The 23,790-nt window shown below is 34.6% G+C and overlaps 1 protein-coding gene, 1 long non-coding RNA gene and 3 other non-coding genes across 8 annotated transcripts in view; 2 read left to right on the top strand and 3 right to left on the bottom strand.

Annotated features, from left to right (window-relative positions):
• LOC126737312 (protein split ends) overlaps positions 1–2,933 on the bottom strand; it is a 137,378-nt gene extending 134,445 nt beyond the window's left edge. For 2 of the 3 annotated variants that reach the window (XM_050442164.1, XM_050442163.1), the window contains exon 1: positions 2,500–2,933. In XM_050442164.1, the coding sequence (XP_050298121.1) occupies positions 2,500–2,582 (83 nt within the window). In that variant the 5' untranslated portion in view covers positions 2,583–2,933. The remainder of the gene's footprint in view (positions 1–2,499) is intronic. The other variant, XM_050442165.1, reaches the window with a different exon arrangement.
• LOC126737317 (uncharacterized) overlaps positions 1–23,790 on the top strand; it is a 36,771-nt gene that overhangs the window by 8,171 nt on the left and 4,810 nt on the right. Inside the window, exons 3-5 of one of the 2 annotated variants that reach the window (XR_007660991.1) lie at positions 3,171–3,242; positions 3,300–3,438; positions 5,638–5,821. This is a non-coding gene — a long non-coding RNA (uncharacterized LOC126737317). The remainder of the gene's footprint in view (positions 1–3,170; positions 3,243–3,299; positions 3,439–5,637; positions 5,822–23,790) is intronic. The other variant, XR_007660990.1, reaches the window with a different exon arrangement.
• On the top strand, positions 9,624–9,744 carry LOC126738070 (U5 spliceosomal RNA). Its single transcript, XR_007661216.1, has one exon. It is a non-coding gene; the product is annotated as a U5 spliceosomal RNA (small nuclear RNA).
• On the bottom strand, positions 12,499–12,689 carry LOC126738065 (U2 spliceosomal RNA). The gene has a single exon (XR_007661212.1). It is a non-coding gene; the product is annotated as a U2 spliceosomal RNA (small nuclear RNA).
• Positions 14,921–15,111, bottom strand: LOC126738067 (U2 spliceosomal RNA). The gene has a single exon (XR_007661213.1). It is a non-coding gene; the product is annotated as a U2 spliceosomal RNA (small nuclear RNA).

A 23,790-nucleotide genomic window follows, 5' to 3' on the forward strand; every position in this document is an offset into this window, starting at 1 on the left:
CTGAAAGGGTTGTCTTTATTAAATATTAGCACCGTATTATGAATTTCGTGACTAGGGACAGCAGACATTATTTGGAAACCCACAGATGTTTGAAAATTTAGAGAAAGCAGCTAAGAAGCATTTAATGGAATCTTATTATATTATTAAATATTGAAATTTATTTTTTTTTCTGAGGGCTAATTTTGCTAAATGGCTTGGAGCATGGATATTATGGTGTAGAAGTTTTCACAACTTCAGTCACAGCTTCTAGTAATGTAAAAAGCCCCAAATAGCTTATTTTCTTGCAATTTATTAAGTTGAGCATTATACAGAAGTGTTGAAATTGGCTTCTATTGAAGAAAATACAGTAGATAGTGTGGTAGCCAATTCCTACAAACTGTATAGAGTAGCTACCAAATCAAATATGTCTCAGCTGGACTTCAAATTTTATTTGGCGATTGGACTGACGAAATCTGAGAGCTGCGAGGGTAGACATGCTGGTTCCGTTGGCCACCAAGAGAACCTGTTCCAGTAGATCTAAGAGTTGACAAAGAAGCTCACACCATCGTTAGACATGAAGAAAACGCAAAGAAGATGTAAAGAGTGTAAAAATCATACAATTTACCTTTGTAGAAGATGCAATGTAGATTTACATGCAACTTTCCTTACTAGAAATTAAAAAAGTTGTGCCTATAATATAGAAATATACTTATTAGATCTGGCCAATATGCATATACCCCACGGGGTGAAAAAACATTACTTATATATTAAAATTCATGTTTAGTAATATTTTTGGCAATAAATAATATAAATCCAATTATAACTATACGGTTTTTTATTGCCTGGCCGGAATTGGGTTAAGGAAGACCACAAAATTACCCTAAAAAAATCAGTTTTGGTTCTCTACGGAGAAACATCGGTTCTGTATTTTGAATTTCATGTCAGATATGAAACTGATTTAAACCAAACTCTCTTATATCAATTGATTTGGAGGTTTGCACAATTTAAGTCACAGCTTTTAGACCTAAACAGCTTATTTTTTGGCAGTTTACTTAGTATAAATTTACTCAATATACAGAAATGTTACCACCAGAATTGAGTTTTATAGAAGATTAGTCTCAAGATTTACTGGTCCTTCACTGGATTTATCAGGACGTAGAAGACGTGTCAGAGCGAAATTGGAGGTACACCCAACATTCAACATTGTCCCAAATGCCTCTAACAAAAATATCATTTAAACTCCTATGAAAAAAAACATAGGAGGAGAAATATTGGTTCTGTATTTTGAATCTCATGTCCCGGGAAGAACAGTTGTTATTTAGAGACTTACGCGTCTGATAATTCAGAAACACAAATTAGGAAACTGATTTGAGCCAAATTGTCATATCAATTTAGTTCCAATGGAATACAATTTTATATTTCTTCAATTGCCATTTTTAAATATGAAGTTGGTTATTAAATACTAACAAATAATTTAATTGATTGATTCAAGGCCTTTTATCATATGCTGATTTTTGCATAAAAGTTTTAATTAAGTAGGAATTGGATCTCATGAAAAATCATTTTTAGATGGTATAAGTATTGGTGAAAGTAGATTTTCAGTTTACCCTGAGAAAGTACAAAATTATCTAAAGATCAGCAAAAAATTAAGTTTTGCAACAATATCCAATACCATTTTTAAAACCGTTAAAAATATATCCTAAACTATCTTTAACTCTTAATATTCTCTCATCTCATATGGCTTGTCTTCAGATGGTCTTTACCTGATGTTCAATAAAGTAGTTGATGGGACTGTTATTAGGGTCAATTCTGTTTAAATATGCTATATTTAGGTATCCCTTAATGGTTGGGTCTCTACCTGGATTCAATAAACGTTTATAACCAAGAAATATGATGTTCATATTTTAAGCAAATGCAAATGAAATTATGAGAATATTTAGCATCTACAAAAAATTATCGAGTACGAAAAGAATATTTCTAGATGCGGCTAAAATTCTGATTTATCACTGTGAGGTGGCAAGGTCAACATTCAAACTTTTAATTTTTTTTGATAACTTTTCGGGGCCTTTTTTCAATGTAAGTTATTGGTATGGAAGCTTTGTTTATATGAATTTACCATTTTACCTTGAAATATTGTTAACTATAAATAGTTCTAAACATTTTCTATAATGTAAAAATACCTAGGCACCTTGATATTGACGTACTTTGTTTGTATGTATGTACATACATAGCCTTTAACATACCTTTTTAAAATATGACTTTATAGGTGGTATACATGGTTTCAAACTTCATGTATTACGTAAATTATTTTCTACAACGTGACTTTCGTGGGTAGTAATACATTATTAGCGTTGGCTTTTTGTTGTGTGTCCACGTTGACAGTTTTTGACAAAATTTATATTTCAATTTTGTTATAGCGTTGATTTGTACACCTGTGGCATGACGCTGAAGGTACTAGGACGGTTCTGGCATCAGCAACGCTGTAAAAGATCTAGTGGTACGAATAGGTTCAATATTTACCGTTTAAAATGCTCCCTTATTCGATCTTCTCTGATATTCTCGGGTAAATTTCCTACCCACAAGTGTCTAGTCTCTCTGACCATCGTGCCCTAAACACCACATTGAGGAAACGTTGTTTTTTGGCGCACTATAAACACTATATCACAATAAACCACTGCCGTTTCGACCGCATCGTGTCGCACTATTCCTATTACCTCCTGGTCGCCCTCGATAGCCACCACACTGATTACGCACTTCACATCACCACTGATTTTTGCCCGGCACTAATTTTCCACGGTTTCCACACTGAAAAAACGGGGAAATTTGTCGATGAAAAAAAAAACGGAAAAAAATTATTGGGTTTTGCACTTTGGAAAGCGCCCGGGTTTCGGGGCCTTTTTTTTCACTTCTTTGGGGTCTGTTCACTCGTTGAACTGGTGACGCGGGGCCCGAATTGCTATTCTACGCTCCTCCTCGACGTTCGAAGGCAACGTTGCCCGATTTACGTCGAGAAAATACCGAAAAGTTGAACCGGAGGCGTTGGATGGGAGCTGCTCGGGTGCGTGCAGACGATATTAAGAGGGGCGTGGGGTTCGGTGGTGGTGACGGGGGAGGGTGGCAGTGGGGCGGAAGCCCGGACCGAGGTCTGTCATGGAAATAATGCCCTGTAATTAATTTAAAATTTTTTCCAGGAATTTGGTTGTGGTTAATTGGAACTGCTTATATCTATAAGTTCGTATGGAGGCGTGGGGCTCCATAACCACGTTAGTGGATGAAATAGTAGGGCTGAAGTTAAAAAATAATGCTTTACGTTTTTTAAGGCCCATTTCAACAAGCTTTCATCGATGATTTCGTGCAATCGACCTGTCAAGATGATGCCTTTGTTTGATGCCTTGGAGGTCGACCTTTTTGTTTCAATAAACATTCTACCAAAACTTTTTGGTAGCAATTACGAAGCAAGTGAGTATAGGTTGTCTTATTCCGTAACCCACAACAAGCAAGTAGTACTAGATAGACTATGTGAGAATATCTACTTTCTTTTAACAAGATACAAATGACAACAAATTCTTTATTCAAGCAAATAAATAAATACAAAGTATCATAAATGTATGAATACAACCTCTCAGAGTGGCCACTAATATTATACAGGGTGAAAGGTTGAGAAATCTTGAAATTAGAGATACTACAGACCAAAATATGTGACCCAAACATACCTGAACCCAAAAGTTGATAGTTTGCGAAATAAAGGGTGTCAAAGTTATAATTTAATTTTTTATGACTTTTTATTGAGTCTCTAAAGTTAATAGTTTTAGAGATATTTGCTTTTAATATTTCAAATACATTATGTGGACTATATATAACATACATATAATAATCAACTTACTCTGGATAATATCTGAGTATAGGTTTGTTGCTGTTGTTTAATGCTTTAAAAGCAGGAAGATTGTACGCTGACAGTTTCCCTTAACAGACACCTGCCTAATTCAAAGGCTTTCCGACGTATCGATCAGTGGCTACGAGAAACTGGTAAGAAATGATTATAACATTATTATGAGTCAAGTTTCAAGTAGTAAAAACGATTTGGATTTTAGTCAGTTTTGCTCCAAATATGGGCCGACAAACTCCCAGAACTGTTCGTACAGCTGCAGTTGAAGAAGATTATGTTTTAGAAGCTGTCCATGAAAATCCTGCAGTTGGGGATAGGAATGTTGCTCGAGAATTTCAAGTTTCCAAATGTACAGTAAATACCATTTTTCAAGAGCAACTGCTCCATCCATACCACCTTCAGAAAGTACATGGTTTAAGCGCCAATGATTACACCGCAAGGGTAGAATTTTATACATGGCTCTTAAGGAAGTAAAACCACGACAATGCATTAATTTACTTCATTAATATTATTTTCGGAAGAAACCGGATTTCGAAGGGTAGACCCATTAACTCACCTAATCTTCATATTTATGCACACAAAAATCCTTATGCAATAACACGTCACCAAGTACAATTTCAAAAATAATTTATGGGCAAGAAAAATTGGACGATATATGATAGGACCCGCTGAGTTACCACCTAGACTAAATGGCCAAAGGTATCTACAATTTCTTGAAGAACAATTGCCCATTCTGCTCAAAGATCTTCCATTACAAATACGCATGAATATGTGGTTTATGCATTACGGCGCTATACCTCATTTTAGTTTATTAGTTGGAGAGCATCTAAATACCAGTGGATAGGCCGATCAGATCATCGTGGCCGGCTAGATCACCATTTTTAAATCTTATGGATTTTTCTTCTGAGATAATCTTCGACAAATAATTTTCCACCATAACTAGGAAATGAAACATAATATTCAAATGCTTTGGAGCAGCAAGAATTAGTTCGTTGAGCTTGAGAGTGTAACTGGCAAGTTGGTGCTTTGAACAATTTTTGTGTTTTTTTGTATTTTCTTTTATTAGGTTTGTTGCCATCCTCGGTTGTTGTTAAAAACCATAGAAACACTCATCAGATATTTTCCAAAGCAAATTAATTATTATGTTAAACATATTATGTTTTATCATTATAGTACAAAGCATTAGAACCTTTTAAACCATTATATCTCGAAAACTATGTGTCGAATTTTCTTGATTCATCATAAGCTCAAAATGGTTATTATTACCGGTTACTATATATCTGCCCAAAAACGAAACGCTAATGTCGCCTCAATTCATCATAACGTGTACTAGTCTAAAACAAAAAAGATCATATTTCACCCTATCAATTTTCCTCTGAAAAATTGCATTTTTTCAAAATAAGTATGAAGAACAGAAAAATTTTGTCGACGTTTTTTCGGCACAATTTACAGGAAGTCAAAAGATCCCATCTAACCCTACTTTCTACTTTCAGAATAATGGTTGACGTCTGAATTAAGTAATAATGTTTTAAATATTTCTATATGTTTCAAAAATATACATGAATAGTTACTTTTATTAAAATATATTGATCAGAGTATTTATTAATACATGGATACATGATGTTTTTCTTAACATTTTTTAACCCTTGGATATTAAGACGCACAACATACGGTTTAAATATTTATGTTTTTGGTAAACTTGATTGTTAATACGGGGTTCAGCGGTCACTGCTATATGTTGGTCTTTCTTGTAATTTTTCTTTTTATTTCAGGCATGTGAGGACATATGTTTTCCAGTAGTATTTGTTTACTACGTTTTCCATACTGAAGTAACTTTCTGTCTTCCAGGCATTTGAAATTGCTTTCAACAAACAGACATGTCGGTTCCATGTTCCAGAATACTAAAATAATTGAATATAATATAATTCTTTATAATATAAAATATGAGTATATAAGGTGAGTGATTATGTTTTTGAATAGATTTAGTGACTTTGTTATTATCTCTCTTAAAGGAAATTATTTAAGAAGGCAGTTGGGCCTGTCAATTTATGAAAATATATTTTAATTTCTAATCATAAATATACTATATAAGCTTATTATTGCACTAATACATAATTTTCACTTTCAGAGTGAAGTTCTGAGCCCTTAATGCTAGTATGGCTTCTTAGACAATAAATCTCTCGTAAACTCCCTTAAAGTTTTCTTAATTTATAACAAAAATTCGATTAAAATTCTAAAAATAACGCTTCCATCCTCATTCATGCAATCGTCCACAGTAAATCAATAAAGTGAAACATCTCGGAAATTCCGCACGATCAGGCAACGTCGCGTCCCCTTTCGAAGCGATCACCGCCACCGAACTCTCGTCGCATCGTAGACGAGGTCAACGTGGCGAAGGCAGGCGACTTCTTAGTTCGTACGGTTTCGTGTACCCGACTATAGCGTTCCTTTATATTTTGTCTTTGTCATCTGGACCGCCGCGGCCTCTTACAACGGCTGCGACTATACGTTCTGAAAACGTTAGCGCTCTCGTGGTTATTTTCTATTTTTATTTTAATTTGTTCGATGCAATGTTTGTTTTTCTTGTAAATAACATGCTGGGAGAGGACGTGGAACGATTTATAGGGTCATCTTAGAAAAACTGCGGCATGGTTTAATATGCTCGAGTGGCGGCGTAAAGGTTTTTTCGCGATAAGTTTCTTTTAATAGACAATTTTCGTATACAGTTACTCTGTTTATGAATATAAACTCGAATCTAGAGTAGTACCTGCTATAAATCTTGAATTTTCGCCTTTTGCAAACTAGCCTTTTTGCCTTAATAACCCTCATAATAAGTGTGGACAAAGAATCCGGTTTTAATATTGGGAGGATTCATTTATCATTAATCATAGAATATAGAACTGAAAAAATGCCAAGGAAATTATGTATTCAATAATTTGTGACTGTCTAAAATAGATTTTATATTTTTTATTATTTTTTTTAATATATAGAAATTAGGACGCTGACTGAACATCTGTATAGATCAGTTCAAATAATTTAATATTTGCTATTGGGCAACTGTCGAATTACCTTGAAATGATAAGACGAAAAGTTATAGATATAGGTAGAAATGAAATATTTGATCTATTTACGTAATTATTTGCTGCTGCTAACAAGCTTTTCTTATCACATTTTTGATATTTACAGCTCAGACCTAATAAATTAAAGGATTGTTTATTGTAAAAATATTATATTGTAAGGATTTAACAACTTTCATTTGGATACTGGTGTTTTCAAGGACTTGTAACTTTTTAAATGCCAGTAATTTGAATAGCTCTCCTAATCTTCGCACTATGCCGGTTTTAAAATGAATTTTAAATCACACAAGTACTAAAGATTTTTTTAATCATTGTTTTGTAGCTCAAATCTTAATTTAAGAAAGTTACCCTCCTATATCGTTGAAAAACCCCAAACATTACTGCCTTGACAAAAATGCTCAACAACTTCTCACCCTTCGGAAGCAATTTGCAAAGTCTTTGTTGGTGTTTAGAAGCTGTAGAAAATCGATGATTCACCCTTTGATCTACTTTAGTAGGACCTTGACAGTAACAGGTTTTGATGTGTAAAAACAAGTTTTGTGTAATGTACCAAAACTTTTAAAGTATAAAAATGAAATATATTAAGATTATCAAATTTTGCTTCAAAATTTTCTGTTAAGCTAATTATATTTAATTATTCTTTATTTATTGTAGGGATCCTCATACCTATGGGCTTTCCAGTCATCACAGTCTCATATTAAAATTAATTTAGAACTGACTTTATAATGAGTTGACTATTTTCTTCTATTAAATGTATTATTCTTTCTTTTAAATGTACCGGATCTACAATTTGTTTTGGTGTTATCTTATTTAAAACAAGGGAGAACCCATATTATTTATTTTCATAACATTTAACTTATTTTTTCATCAGCCTACTATTAAAAAGACAGTTCCAAAAGTTATTTTCTTTAATACAGTTTAAATTAATTTGCACAACAAGCCTCACTTTATTTTTTCATTGTATTTTTCTGAATAATTAAAAAAAAAATTAATTAAATGTTAATTGCCCTTAAAACGAAGTGCTTACTGGCATTTATTGTAATAACCGTGTCTCCTAAAAACAAGAAAACAGAGAATTTTTATTAATTGCCTCGGGACTAGGCTAAATAACATATTAATATTTACTTATCATCTCTCTAATTACTTAATTGAAGTTCTGTTACGTCCGACATCACCTGACAGCGTAATAATATCAATTAGAAAAAAAACCGAATGATTCATAGTTAATTATTATATGCATTACGGTCGTCAGCTATGCACGGTGTCGTTTGACGTCTTCAAAAATAATTTGACAACCTGGAAGTAGAATTATACAAACATCACGTTGTGGTGACGGCAACGTCGCGCAAGCCTAGTCACCTTTTCAGGACGGATAGTAAGCCCTGTTAATTGAGGCTTGGACGAGTCCATTTTTTTTTTTGGGAGAGGGGCAGGTTGGTGGAGCTTTCATTATTGTTCAACGGTACAGCCGTTTCGTTACAATGCCTTGCCTTGTTTTGTTCGTTTCTTTTCACACTTTTTTTCATACATACTTACTGATTGAATTTTGTATTGTAAATTATAAACAAACACTCTTCAAGTGCATCCCTAGGTGCCTAGCTAGAAATATAATGTTTTTTTTAAGTCTAATAGGTTATTTAGGTAAAGTTCTCATAATTTGCCTAATTGGAAGGAGTATGTACGCTTTTGAGACCTTCGTTAAAAATAAAGTTTCTCGACGGAATGATTTGCCTTTCTTAGCACGCCGAGTCGAATGGTCGCTTGCCTTATTGTGCCACTTTTCCTTAACGAACTTTCGCGCCTCGCAGAACCCGTTATAACAAAACCCGGCAATTTATATAAAAATCCTTTTTATATCCTTTACATAACTGGGGCCCATCATCGATTTTTAAAGACTTTCACAGTCAGAGTTACGGACACACCCAAAATACGTTACGAAACCTTGCAATTTTTCCGAACGAACCAAATATGTTGAGAAAAAAAAACATGCTCCTGTATTAATCCAAAATATTCACTGTAATCCTTGGATGGAAAAGAGATATTATGTAATGAAACCCGCCCCAGGTCGTTTGGTAACGGTGCGCCCAGAGCGACGCTCGAAATCAAAATGGCCGATCGAAGCCGTGAAAGTGAGTGTAGTGTTCGGTTCATCTAAGCGGGCCATGAAAAACAACCGTCGTCACTCCCACCATCGGTCGGAACGAAGTGGGCCGCGGTTGTTGCTGGGGCGGCCATATTTTTTTCTGTCGTAAGCACGATCAATATTTGACCTTCCATGGATTGTTCGAGAGGTTTCGGTCGGTAAAGCAGGTCGCCCGTGGTTGAACGTTTATTTACGAGAGGGCACTGATGCGAGAAAGTTTTTAATAGAGGCCAAAGTTTGGACTCTATATAATACAAGAGTTTTTGTTTTAAAAAACCTTGCTGAACGAGTGTTATTTTACATGAGCAGTTAGTTTTAAGAATTTTGTTGTTACAGTGATAAACTGTTAATAATTCTACAGAGGGACCTTACTAACGTCCCTTTTTGAGTTACAGATATCTTCATTACCGACCTTTTTTTTAGTTGTGAATTATTCTCCAAATAAAATGGATTATAACAAATAGATGACTCTGCAGTAACCAACTCACTTTAACACTTTTGTAGAAGTCGTTAATAAAAGGTGAAATCCAAAGCATCGTTACCCTGGACTCTCTTCAAAGCGAATAAATCTTTCGCCTTTTACTAAAGATTTCCGTGGAGAGGGTCAACATAAATGGGTATATGATATAATTTTTTTTGAGCCCGACTTAGGTTGGGCCTTTTTGTGAACTGAAAATTAATAATGCTTCGAAACCACTTCAAGTCCTAAAAAGTACTAAGTTTTTTAGTGATGCTGATTTTTTACTGCTATCTTTATTTGGATGATATATTATCGTTACGATTGTGTAGTTTAACACACTACGTAATATATATTTATATTTTTTGCGAACTTTTGCATGTTCTGACAATTATATTTAGGTCATAATTTTTTTAAACTTTAATTCTTACATTTTATTAGCAATTAATTATTTCCTTGTAATTGTTTCTTGCATGTAATAACGTAAAATTCGGCAGTTTAATTGGACGCCGGATATGTATACGCTTTTATGACATCTTGATTCCCATGTCGACTGTTAGAGGACACTCAACACAAACACGAAGTGTTTCCATGCTTATTCTTTTCTACGGACGTTGTTGAATTGCTTTCGAAAATCAAAATCCGTATAGCCTCTCTTTGGCTAATATCAAAGTATAGGTTTCTCGGGGAACTTAGGAAGATCACAAATAAGCAAGTGACCCTAAAATACGTGAAACGGTCATAATCTACACCGAGGATGTGGCGGACCATTAAATCATTAAAACACAATTGGAGCATGAGAAGACATCAGGGAGAGAGGATTCATGCGTTCGTTCTCAGAGGATTAGACGGAGATGTCACTCTTGAGGAGATAAAGGAGGGAACCTTCGTACCCAAAACATGTTCAAAATGAGAAACACCTACCGTCCACTATATATCACAGTGATGGATGAATACAGACATGGAGTTCAGCAAAACTCAAAACACTCACTTTTGCTTCTTAGCAAGTATCTTCAATAATGGTGCTTATAATCTAATCACAATAATGGGTTAAGTAATTTAACCTATTGCATTAAACTTTACTAGGTTACTGAGAGTGTAAAAAGAGGAAAACTCATCTTGGGTATTTAGGGGAAATAGCGAAATTTCCGTGAGCAATTTCTCACTGCGTCTGTGACTCGCGACTCGACTCACACACTTTCTGCGCATCTCAAGACAACGATTCAACTTGACTGTGTACTGCAAATCTTGGACCAGCAATTGATCATCAAGAGTCCGGACAAGGACCCACATTACGGTTAAAATAATACATCTCGGTGAAAGTGCCTTAACTTGATTGTAACAGCAACTGAGATCGACTGTATCAACTAAACTTTGACAGTTTTTACCGGATTGTTTTATTTAGCGGCTGCAAAAGTGCTTATTACGGGCGTATTGCATCAAAAAGGACCTAAGAGTTTCATGAAAATTTATCGGCTATACTCATGGTATTAATATTTATGAGTTACCACCTTTAAATTGATGTTTTATGAGCTGCTGTCTTATGACTTTGATGGCAGAAAAGGAGTTGTTGGATCTCTTAAATAAGGTAGGGTGCTTTTAATTAATGCTTTTGTTTTTTAATACCCTGAAAGAATGAGGGTTAAGGGCGGCGCTAAAAAAATTCAGTTTTTTCCTGTGCGAAAAAGTGTCGTTAGATTCAAGTTTAATACATAATACAAGTGACGCCATCTAAAAGCCAAGAAGTAAAGCAAATAAATATTAGGAAAAATGGTGGCATTTTACAGGCCACTGTTGAGGATACGTTATTATTTGATCGTTATTAAAGCCATCATTCACCTTAAAATGTAATATCTGAAAGGTAGCAGAAAGTAGTTAAAAAACAGACTAAGTGTATAACATCAACGTCTTTGCAATAACATATAAATCAAACCTCAACATTTTATATACTTGGCAAGATTTAAGAGACATTAATTCTTAAGTTTGATGCTGTTCCATAATCTTCTGTATTAACTAGATGACTTATTCATGTTTTGATAAAACCTAAAAATTGGAAAAGGATATCCAATATCAATTTTGTTTAAGCTTCTTAGGTATAGTGTCTTCGGTATCTAAAAGTTACAAGAGACATTATTATTAAGGAACTGTACAGCCCACCAAAGCGTTGTTACGCCTGATATTACCAACTGTCTATTGCCAATGATGTGCTCCATGTAGAGATTCTTAGACTAGAGCTTAGGGATTAGTTGTTAGTTCAAGGATAGATAGAGAAAAGGTTACCTGCAGACTGTACTCCTTCAGCTCTGTGGCCACGTAGGAGGACCTCCATATCTTGACTAGCCTTACCTGCTGGATTGCCTCGACGCCACACTGAAATGAGATACAGACATAGATAGTCATCATAGTGTCGTCCCTTCGTACCACGATGTCCTGCCTGAGTTGTTCGCAGACTACGGCCTGGACTTGAACTTATGTGCGAGGGGTTCATTGCTAAAACCGCACCTCACCATTACCAATCGTCGTAGCATCCGTTCAATAGCACGAAGGCTAGATGTATAAACTGCCAATCGTGGAACTTCAATGCTTTGTCTTGTTGCCTTGGTCTGGTTCGCGACTGAGTGGTTCTATTTAGGTCGCAGTCCCGGTTCTCCAGCGTGTCAACTGTCAAATATAGTCTGGGATAGTATGGAAGAGATTACCGTTGCTGATAATCTAGAGCCTTCTAGAGAAAAGAAAAGAAGAGAACTTGAAGTCTCGTAACCGAAGACCTGCTATTCTTGAGCGAGAATCCGCCAATAGAACCAGTTCAACCATAGCAGTTTCCTGTTCCTGTCCATACGGCGTGATCACGTCTCTAAGAATTTTCGAGCGTCCACCTGTCTCGACTGGAGTGCAGTTAATAAAATGTTCAGGAGCTAGTTTTTACAAAAAAGTGAAGAGTATTATTTTAATTTCCAAAAAATGGGCCGATCCCGGAGGTACTGCAATACCGGGCCAACCCGTGACAGAGGTGGAGCAAGCCCCTAACCTCCGTCAATTTCCAAAAATCAGTTTAATATACTGGCTCCGCATGCGGAGCGTATCAGATATTAAGCTGATAAGAACAGATACTACACTTTGATCTTAGCCAAAAGGCCGAGAAGCGATACAGATTTTAGTTTTCGAAACCAATTCAACAACGAACTGAGAAAAGAAACAGTAAAGAAACGATTAGGGTGTCCTCTAACTGTATACGCGGGAATTAAGGAGTCATAAAATGGTATTGGTGACATGCGCAATTCAATAACAACAGTCCCGCTTAACCCTAATTCTTTTAGAGTTTTAAGGAAACCGTACGGAATTCAAAAAATAGAGAGTGGAATTGAATAAAAGCATTCAACCTTATTTATTGCATTGATATGAACTAAACCCGATTAGAGTGTCCAAGCTAATTCTACATTCTGGGTAATTTCTCGAGTTGCAGTCCTAGTAAAAGTCTAAATGGTTTAGGAAAAACATAATACCTAATATAGTTATAATATAATGCAGGTAAGCAATTAACACTTTAGAGTAAAAGACGGACATATCTGAGGAGGTGAAATTACACGTCGTGAGGAGTGACTCGTCTGAAACGTGGTGTGCTAAGTGAACGCGCCGGGCTGATCGCAGTTAAGGTACTCTCTAGCCGAGTTACTCCGCACACATTGTTCAATATCAAGTGGTGGGAAAAGGATGGATTGATGGAAAATGTGCCGATCCCGGAGGTACTTCAATACCTGGCCAATCTTTGACATAAATGGAGTCTTCTTCAGTATGAACCCGCCAGCGGAGTCCCGTTAAGAACTTGTGCGTTATGTTATGCTAGCTCAATATTTTTGGTATTAATACTAATGTCACCATTAGAAACAAAGAGGGTAGGTACCAGATACCAGAGAACATAACAGGAAGTACCTGCAGTCTGCACGGAGGAGTACAAGACTGCAGAGCACATCCTATGCAGAGGCAGGCACTAGAGAGACCAGACAGATCTTCGACAATGCCTTACCTCACACAGAATATATTAAAAATGCTTCTTCCAATCAAATTATCGAAGAACTCCTAAAGAGGCCAGAGGCCAGCTCTTGATTGGGCAAGTATAAACCTATAGATAGTTATGGTGCAATGGAAGTGGCGCACACAAGGTGACTAACCAGTACTCAGTAGGGATGGTCGTTTTCCTATCAATGATACGAATCTCATTGGACTGTCAACTCGTACGAATCGTCGAAAACTTTTGGTATTCCTATAAATTTGTATCACACGGAACAGTCCTAGTTCTACAGACTACGTTTAGATTGTATTAGCAATCGCAATTCGTATGTATCGCATTCGTACTATTGGTATAATATATAAATACATTTATACAAATGTATTTATATGCCGCATGTGAGGGTATTACAATACGTATCTCACGGCGCGGCGTATCGTAGATATATCTACGATTTTAGTACGAATAATACGAATCAAGTTATACAATTTGCATGATTTGAGTATATTAAAAAGATCCGAATTGTCCAACAATAGTACTAGTTAGTACTCACAAAACTTTATTTAAATTTTCAAAAAATGGACCGATTCTGGAGGTACTTCAATACCTGGCCGACCCTTGACATAAATGGAGTCTTCTTGAGTATGAACCGGCCAGCGGAGTCCCGTTAAGCCACAGCACAGACTACACCTGCATTGCCTGCTTAATACCCAATGGTTTCCTACAATATGATTTCCAACCAGACTTAATCACTTGTGATACTTCGGGTCATTAAGAACGCGTGTGTTAAGTTATGTTAGCTCAGTATTTTTGGTATTAATACTAATGTGACCATTAACAACAAGAAGGGTACCAGATACCTTAAGGGCACCTAACAGGAAGTACCTGCAGACTGCATGAAGGAGTACAAGACTGCAGAGCACATCCTATGCAAAGGCACCTGACAGATCTTCGATAATGCCTTACCTCTTACCTCAGACGGAATATATTAAAAATGCTTCTTCCAATCAAATTATCAAACTCCTAAAGAGGCCAGACAGACCTTGATTGGGCAAGTATAAACCTATAGATATGGTTGCAATGGAAGTGGGACACACAAGGTGACCTACCAGTACGCAGTAGAGATGGTCGTTTTTGTATCAATAATACGAATCTCATTGGACTGTCGACTCATTCGAATCGTAAAAAACTTCGGATTCGTATCACACCGAACAGTCCCAGTTCTACCGAATACGTTTAGAATGGTTAGCAAATAGCAATCGCAATTTGTACTATGATATTAAAGTTGCATGATTCGAGTTTATGAAAAAGATTCGAATCACCTAATAGTAGTACTCACAACTAATGCCTGCAATTCTATTCAAATTTTTTTTAAAAATGGGCCGATCCCGGAGGTACTGCAATACCGGGCCAACCCGTGACAGAGGTGGAGCAAGCCCCTAACCTCCGTCAATTTCCAAAAATCAGTTTAATATACTGGCTCCGCATGCGGAGCGTATCAGATATTAAGCTGATAAGAACAGATACTACACTTTGATCTTAGCCAAAAGGCCGAGAAGCGATACAGATTTCAGTTTTCGAAATCAATTCAATCCCGACGACAGAAAAGTCACGGTGTGAAACGCTTAAAGCGCCCTCTAGTAGGGAAATATGCGCCTGGACGCTCAGCAATTAGACGATCAAGAGCAGCACAATTTAAGCCAAACATTTAATTGTGTTTTTGTTAGATATACATATGTTTTTGCATCTCATTTTATATTTCTTGATTGACATAATTAAGAGTGCTTTCCTCGTTTAGACTAATAGATGAATAATAAATAAAAAAACTTTATTTACACGGCTGGTGTAGGCAACCCACTAGACACTCTTATTTCATGCAAGCGTTATTCATCTCATGATGCTATGTTATCATCGAAATAAAATAAGCCTCAACGATTCTCATATAATTTTGCACAAAACAGCTCTATAACTCTAGACAGGTGGATAAAGCATTACATATTAAGCAGCATGGGAGGCAATACTGTAAACTATTAGGGTTGCGCTAAACGATTTTGGAGGAAAAAATCGTTTTAAAGTGGCTACTGTAAAACGCGAAACATGAACCCTTGGTATGGCACTCAAATCACAGAACAGTTTTATCACTAACCAAAACTCTATTACTCAACACGTGTTTTACTAACGATGTAAGCATCTTTGGGAGAAGAATGGATTGAACAGAGTTTCGTTTGCATCTACATGCAAACTGGCTTAAGTAATTTTAAGTTACAAACTGAGCAAAGTGGCCCGTAATGACTTTTCAACTCCGTATTTCACATTACCTACATGGTCTTTAAATGTGATATTAATTGATATTTTTGTTTGCCCTGTGTACTTATCATAATTGTTACAATTATAATGTCCTTATTGATCCTGGACTTTTCAGTGGTCTTCATTTTATCTTTTGGGTTTCATAAAAGATTTCTTAACTTGGCCATTCTTAGACCTAATTCATTAAAAACCGTATCAAAACCTTTTGTCAAGATACGGTATTGCAATGGAAGTTTCCTTCTTTTCATCTTTTTGAAATGTAGCCGAGTTTTTAAAATTAACTTTAAACCTATGTCTTTTAATTAGCTTATCAATAATCCTATCGTTATAATCATTGACTCTAGCCATTATTTTAATTGTTATTTTTCCCTTATTAAAATCTGTTACTACTTAGAGAACATGAGACCAAAGGATCTACCAAGAAATGCATGCTAGCCGTTTTATGCTTAAAACAATATTTAGAGTCGCTAAAGTTGGGTATCTAAAAGTATTTGTTTTTTTTTCTATAAAGATCAGATTCTAACCAATTATTATTTTTGATGACAAGAGTAAGAATGGAAGTTGGAAAACATTGAGTTGCTCTAGAAAATTACCAATAATGCATTTGCTTTTGTCGAACATATCTTTTCTTTTTTGCATTTAACTCAAAACAGTTCATCAAGAGCTTTGCTTGAAGGGAATTATCTTTGGCTATCTATGAGGGTACAGCCATATAATAATATATGGCTGTACCCTCAAGTTCTTCATAAATCGATTTGTTTTTTTGACAAATATATTTTGTTGATTTCAAATTATCGAAACTTAACTTTTCAAAAGTTCAATAAGATATTTTAAAGTTTCTGGTATCGGAACCTTTGGGAACAAAGAAGATACATCGAAAGAGATAAGAATTTCATTATCACTTAACATAAAATGATTGACTTTTTGGCAGTTTTTAAATAAAAACTATTTTTTTTTCTCTCAAACGTTTAATAACCTGATTTATTAACCTCACGCTTTTGCAGTTTGAAGCTCATGCAAAGTTAAGATCCTCAGTAAGAAGGAGGAGGGATTTTCAATGATATTAATTCGATTTTTCTTTTGTGGTTTATCCTACGAACTCTTTTAGAGTTGGTAGCTCAAGCTGGTACCAGTTCTTAAAAAAGGCAGTTTTATTTTCTCTGAGATCCATTACTTCATTACATTCTCATTTTTTAAATCCGAATCTAAGGTAGTCAAAGGCCTGGCCCCCAAAAGTGGATGTAGATGTCGTTATGAAGAATGGACTTAATTTTCAGAATAATTGACGAATGTCTTCTGCAGCATAGCCTCTATGGTGTCCAGCTTGAAGAGATTTCAACTACATCTCTCTTTTAAATGACTCAGGAAGTCTTAACAAAGGGCAGATCATAAGAGTAAATCAATTCAAATGCGACCCATACACACAAACACTATTTTCAATTACTTGCAAAAAAATGATATTTCGGAAGATAACGGACAGCACAAGATTTCACCTATCAAAAACTCGTATCATGAAATTGTTTTAGAAACTATGTTTTTACCATGCTGAGATTATATTTTTTCTTGCTTATCTCTCATTTTATATATTGTATAAGAGGCTCTATACATACCGGTTTTTAATTTTAACTCTTAGTTTTAAGAATCCTTTTAATTGAATCTTGGTAACACGGATATTTTTGAATCGTTTTAGTATTCTTTTGTTAAATTTTTAACCGTTTGAAGAAAAACTTAGAAGCAAATGCCGGAAACTATCTTCTCTCGAATATTATTAAAATTATATTTTTTGTATCATTAGCGAAACACCTGTCGAGCTAGTGAGTATTATTACAAGTAAGTGAAGTATTTCATTTTAAGTTGTTGCATGCTTCAGAAAAAGTGTACAGAAGGAACTTCTGGTTGTATGCATATCCTTACATTTTTATCAGAGTACTTTCGAGGCCTGATATTATAGTCATTTTTCACTAAAATAACCCACCTAAGTCTGCTTAGAATTATTACAAAAACCAATAAATTATATCATAAACATACCTTTTATTTGGGTCCAAACATCTGCATACCATGTAATTTGCAATACTGTTTTTCCGGCACAGATAAAGGAAGTGGCCTACAATAATTATACTTGGGAAAACCCCGGAGTGGGTACGCACAATCTCAATTATGTATCCATGCACCACCACACTACTCACCCATACTGAGTGAAATATTTGTCGCAGCCTGCTCCGCTATGACGTAAATCCCGCCCTAATGGGAATCCCTAAGGGCTTATTACGTCACTGGCTAGACGAAAGTACCAATAAATTCGTAGAATTCCACAAATTCATACCCAAGGCCAAGAATTATTTTTATTGTTTTTTTTTTAAATTTGTGCATTAGCGTCTTAAGAATTTGTTTACACTTCCGTTATAAGAAACGTTAAATTGGGAAGATTCGCTGAATAGCTAATAAATTAAGATTTATTAGTGATATATTTATATTTAAGATAGATCGTGAATTGGAGATACAATTGGGTGAAGTAAAGCGTGAGCAATAGGAGATATTATGGAGCAATCATAGATAAACAGTTTATAGGGGTTAATTTGGGAGCAACGAAAGAAACGTTGTTGTGGATATTTCTACTTTGTATGTGTGTTTTTAGACTTGAGACTAAATATTAATTTTTTAGGGAAATCTTCAATTAATCTTCCCAATGTTTTGCCTTAATTTGTCCATTAAACCAATCATTAAGTTTATTTCAAAGTGTATGTGTGTGTGTTTGTATGAATGAATCTATGTTACTGGATTAAGCAACGATAACTTTAATATTTGACAAAAATAATTGACTTTTTTTAAACTGCAGTAATAAACAATTGTGACTTTTTATAGTAGACTTTTTATATCTATTTTGTTACAAGCCATACGGCTAATGTAAAGAAAATGGACGAATAGAACGACATGGGTCGGTTCTATTCATTCATCATTCTATCAGGAAAAACGCTTAGCACATTAGATAGAAACTTTGTTGGTATATTATATACGGTGAAATATTTTACATAAAAAATGGTGTTATATTGAAACTCGGAAAAGACATCTCAAATCAAAAAACCTCTAAGAAATAAAAGACATATCAGAGACATCTAAAAAAGTTCTCTCGGTACAAAAGCAAATAAGATTTTTCACTTGAAACCCTAAATTGGTTTCTTCAGCGTAACTGGAAAATCAAAGGAACATACATAATGGATACTCAACGACCTATCAACTATAAAAATACTAAAGAAATTTACCAGCATTGTAAATAACAAGCACCAAAATTATTTAAAAAAAAAGTGAAAATTTAAGAAAATGAGATGTCGAAAAAATTATTTTAAAACAAAATTACCTTAATTGAGTAAGTTTAGTTAAACATCATTTTTAAGCTTTCATTACGAATTTTTGAAAACTTCTGGTGATTTAATTGTTTCAATGCCAGATTGATAATGAGATTTATTTAGTTTGTATAGGCATTGTCAGGTTAACTAAAATGTGAAAAAACAATTTTTTTTTATGAAAAAATAAATAAATACATTTATAATAATATTTTGTCGGCATGCTAAAAGAAAAAAAGCTATGGTAAAATTTGTAGCACTATTTGAAGATTTCTCACACAAAAATTTATCTTCAGAGAGGACCTTAATAATGCAATATAAAATCATGTATGACATAATAATAATTAAAAAAAAAAAAATAAATTAAAGTTATACATAAATTTCACACGAATTTGTAAAAATATTAAATTGTACTTTAAAAGTAAAATTGTAGTTAATTAAACTTTTTCTTTTCATTTTTTCTAATGATTTGTTGTCCTCTATGTGCTATCTAAAGCACTATAAGTGAGTGAAAAAGAAGCTACTTTTTCATTCTGGTCTCCAATTAACAAGCGTTATAGAGATAAGAGTTATAAGCGTTATAGAGATAAGATAGATTAATAAGAGTTATAACCATAACAGTTATGGTTTGATCAAATCAAAAGATGAGCCTTTATAAGGCATGACTAATGGTGTCGAATCCCTTACTTTAGGTGTCACACAAAATTTGCTAGTACCCTGGGATACAATGATATTAGTCTGAATTGTCTGTCTATTAGAGGCATCTCTAATTGACAGGTCAAAATCGAATCGATCGCTAATATACAATAGTTCCTTATAGTACCTTCTTAACCTTCTTTTAATATGTAGGAATCTGTATCGTCCTAAGTATAAATTTTATATTTTGAATCGTAGATGTCCTTATTGTACTATGTTTTTAATTTTAATTCTTTTATTTATTGTTGTTTTTATTCCCGATAACGGGTAATTTTTGTTTTATTTGCTGAACGTATATGTTTTTTGTAATGTTCTGGTAAGTTCTAAATCTGTATTGTTATAGCGAATAAGCTCTTTTCTAAAACTGTCTTGAATTACCTGTATTTTATTTTAATATCTGATGATGGCTGTTTACAGAGCCGAAATGCATAATACATTTACCTAAGTGACCTACATGCATTTTTCTTGGAGAAAAAGACTTCCCCTATTTGTCATCTTCAAAATCGAAATTGTCGAGAGTACAGAATGTTAAAAGTATTTATAATGTTAAAAGAATGAGAAAGAAGTAATATGTCTATAATTATTTACTAGTGAAGTTTCTCGCTTTTTGTGAATAGGTACTATAATGGCAGCCTTCAGTTCTCTAGGAAAGCTTCCAAATTGGAAGGATAAATTCAGGGAAAATACCTATAGAACAATTCGCTCAAGGTATAATTCAGAAACGTTCAACATTTAATGAAATTTGAATCAAAAAGTGATAAAACTATGTGATTGCACACCTTGCGGAATAAGAAACTTAATTTATAAATGAGCAATATATCTAATTCCTGCAATTTATCCTTACAGACTTGTAAATAATTCGATCTCCTACAATTTCATATTCCAAAAATTTATTGTCCGTTAAAGAATCATGGTGATATTAAGGAAAAATTAAATAAACAAATAAGTTAACAATTAAGAAGGTTCCTTAACACATTTTAATTGGAAAACTTGGATTTAGCATTTCGGCGAAAACGTGTACAAAGCTGTGTGCAAAATATTTTAAGTAATTTGATTGTGACTCCTATTGTGCACAAGAGCTTCTTTAATAGTCAAAAGAATTTAAACGATTAGACTGTGAAACATTACATCTTAAATTTTATTTTTTCCATATTTTTCTCTTAGTAATATTTTGAATAACGCTCTAGACATTTTGACTAAAAATTCGGCGGCGCTCATTAATATATTTCATGCATTTTAGTTAACTTCTATTTAACTTAGATTTAGATAAACTCGCAAAATTTTAAACAAACTCATTCCTAAGTAGAGTTGAATATTTAGTGGCTGAATATCTAATCTTGTTGGAAACAAGACTTTCCAGGTCGTCAAACCTTAATTTTGAATCTAGTCTAATTTTTACTACTAGCGAGAAAATAAAATCAATGCATCAGATATTCAAGGGGTGGCTATTAGAATTTAACACGTTCACTGCCAAACAAAATTTGCAATTATTTCACTAGCGCCACAAAAGTAGGGGCCAAGAAAAAAAAGTTCTCCTGAAGCCACTTTGTCTAGTCAAAGGCATTTAGTTATTATCACGTCACCTGCAGTTAATTTTTTTTGTAGATGTCATTTTTATGTCACGCGGTCTAATAGACCGAGGCGGCGTGGAAGTAACTTTTTTAAACATACGCGCCAACGCGGGCCATTCCTCGGTCCGCACAGCGATTTTGCGCAATCCTAACAAGTCAGCACGTGGAGTCTGCTGTCTTTCTAATTACATTTCAATTAATAAACGTTTCAGACGGAATAGGTGGTTTTTGTTGATATTTTTGTTTGTACTTTGCGTTTCTATAATGTCCAGGAAACGTGCTTTGACGCAAAAAGAGTTACAAGACAAAATGGATCGAATTATAGAAAACATGTCAGATGAATCTTCTCAATCAGAGGATAATGGTAAGAGAAACTTATCTTTATTCCGTAAATCGTGTATAGTCGTGCTGCTTTTTTTGTTTTTTTTTTTGGTATTGGGTAGACTAGGTTATTATGATATAGGCATATATTTTATACCTATATTTTTTGCTTTGTTTACAAATCAATAATTATGATATCTAAAACATGTTTTAAATTTGAGCTAGTAAACCTAAACTGAGTTAACTTCTGAAAATAACTGGACTGCGAAGGTGTATAACCTTTTATCGATTTTTTTGTAGACGATATTGTCGCAGATATTAACTATGAACCCAGTGATGATGACACATCTGGAAGTTCCGATATAAATTCTACCAGCTCCCCCGTGCCTGCTTAATACACAAACAACAGTGACGATGAATTATCTGGTAATTCTGGTACAAATTCTCCATTGCCAGAAAGTAGTGCTGCCTCCGTGCCTATGCAAAACACAGATACAGATAACGGTTTAGCTGATAACGCCGCCTCAGATAATATGATATGGAGAATTCCAACAGGAACTGGTTGTTTCCTACATTATTACCTTTACAAAACAAACTGGCACTGAACCCCATCTTGCTGAGCTTCTGTGCGAAGAACCTCTTGAAATGTTCTTTTTTTCACTGGTTGATGATCCTATTTTCCAATACATTGCTGAACAAACGAATCTTTATGCCACACAAGTTATTACAAGTGAGGCAGATGTAAGTAGTAAATCTAGGTTACATAACTGGTTACCCACAAATAAAAATGAAATCAAGAAAGTTTTTGGCTTGCTCTCCTATATGGGTATTGTAAAAATGCCTAATATACAAGCCTATTGGAGCCGAGAGGATATGTATAAAAACCCTATTGTTCCCAAAGTTATGACACGTAATAGATTTGAGCTGTTACTACGTATGTTGCACTTTGCAGATAATCAGGATAATCCAGAAAATGACAGACTCCATAAGATTCAACCTTTGATTGACAAAATAGTTACAAATTTTAAATCATCATATGTACCTTCCGAAACTTGCTGCATTGATGAGTCTCTTATTCCATTTAGGGGGAGATTGATAATGCGACAATACATAAAAAACAAACGCCATAAGTATGGAATAAAAGTATTTATAAGTTGTGCAGCAAAGGAGGTTATACCTACAACTTTAAAATTTATGCAGGAAAAAACATAGACCAAGGTCGTACTACTCCTACATCTGTAGTTATGAGTCTTTTTGAACCCGTATTAGATTCAGGCCGTACTCTCGTAACAGATAACTGGTATACAAGTGTAGATTCGGCAAAAAGACTGATGGATAGACAAACATATTTGATATTGGGACATTGCGAAAAAACAGACGAGGCTTTCCAAAAGATCTGGTAAACAAAAAACTTAAATCTGGAGAAATAGCCGCTCTCGAAAACCAGGATGGTGTCACAGTAATTTTATGGAATGATAAACGTAACGTTTTAGTTCTTTCTACAAAACATAGCAACACAACAGTAGACACGACAAACCGCAGACAAAAAACTGTAAAGAAGCCTGAAGCCATTGCAGCATATAATGCAGGAAAGTCATCGGTCGATATATCTGATCAAATGACAGCTTATCAGACGCCTTTACGTAGAACCTTTAAGTGGTACCGTAAGTTAGGCGTGGAGATTATCCTGAATACTATGATGGCCAATGCATGGATTATGTATAAGGAAAGTGTGAATGCCACAATTCCCTTACTTCAGTTTCGAAAAGCTTTTGAAAACATATAAGTTATGTGAAAGGCAGGATCCTTTAGAGCAACTGGATGCAGAGATTACTCCGAAAAGAAAACGCCAAAAACACGAAATGAGCAAAAGTGACTATAAGAAACGAAGACCTTGCAGTAAATGCTATGAAAAACTAAGAACCGAAAAAGGATGGAAAGAGGCACGAAAACTCACTAAAGTACGTTTTTATTGTAAAGGTTCCGATAGTGAACCGTTTTTCTGT

Source organism: Anthonomus grandis, chromosome 6 (assembly GCF_022605725.1).
Source record: "Anthonomus grandis grandis chromosome 6, icAntGran1.3, whole genome shotgun sequence".
Lineage (NCBI taxonomy): Eukaryota > Metazoa > Arthropoda > Insecta > Coleoptera > Curculionidae > Anthonomus > Anthonomus grandis.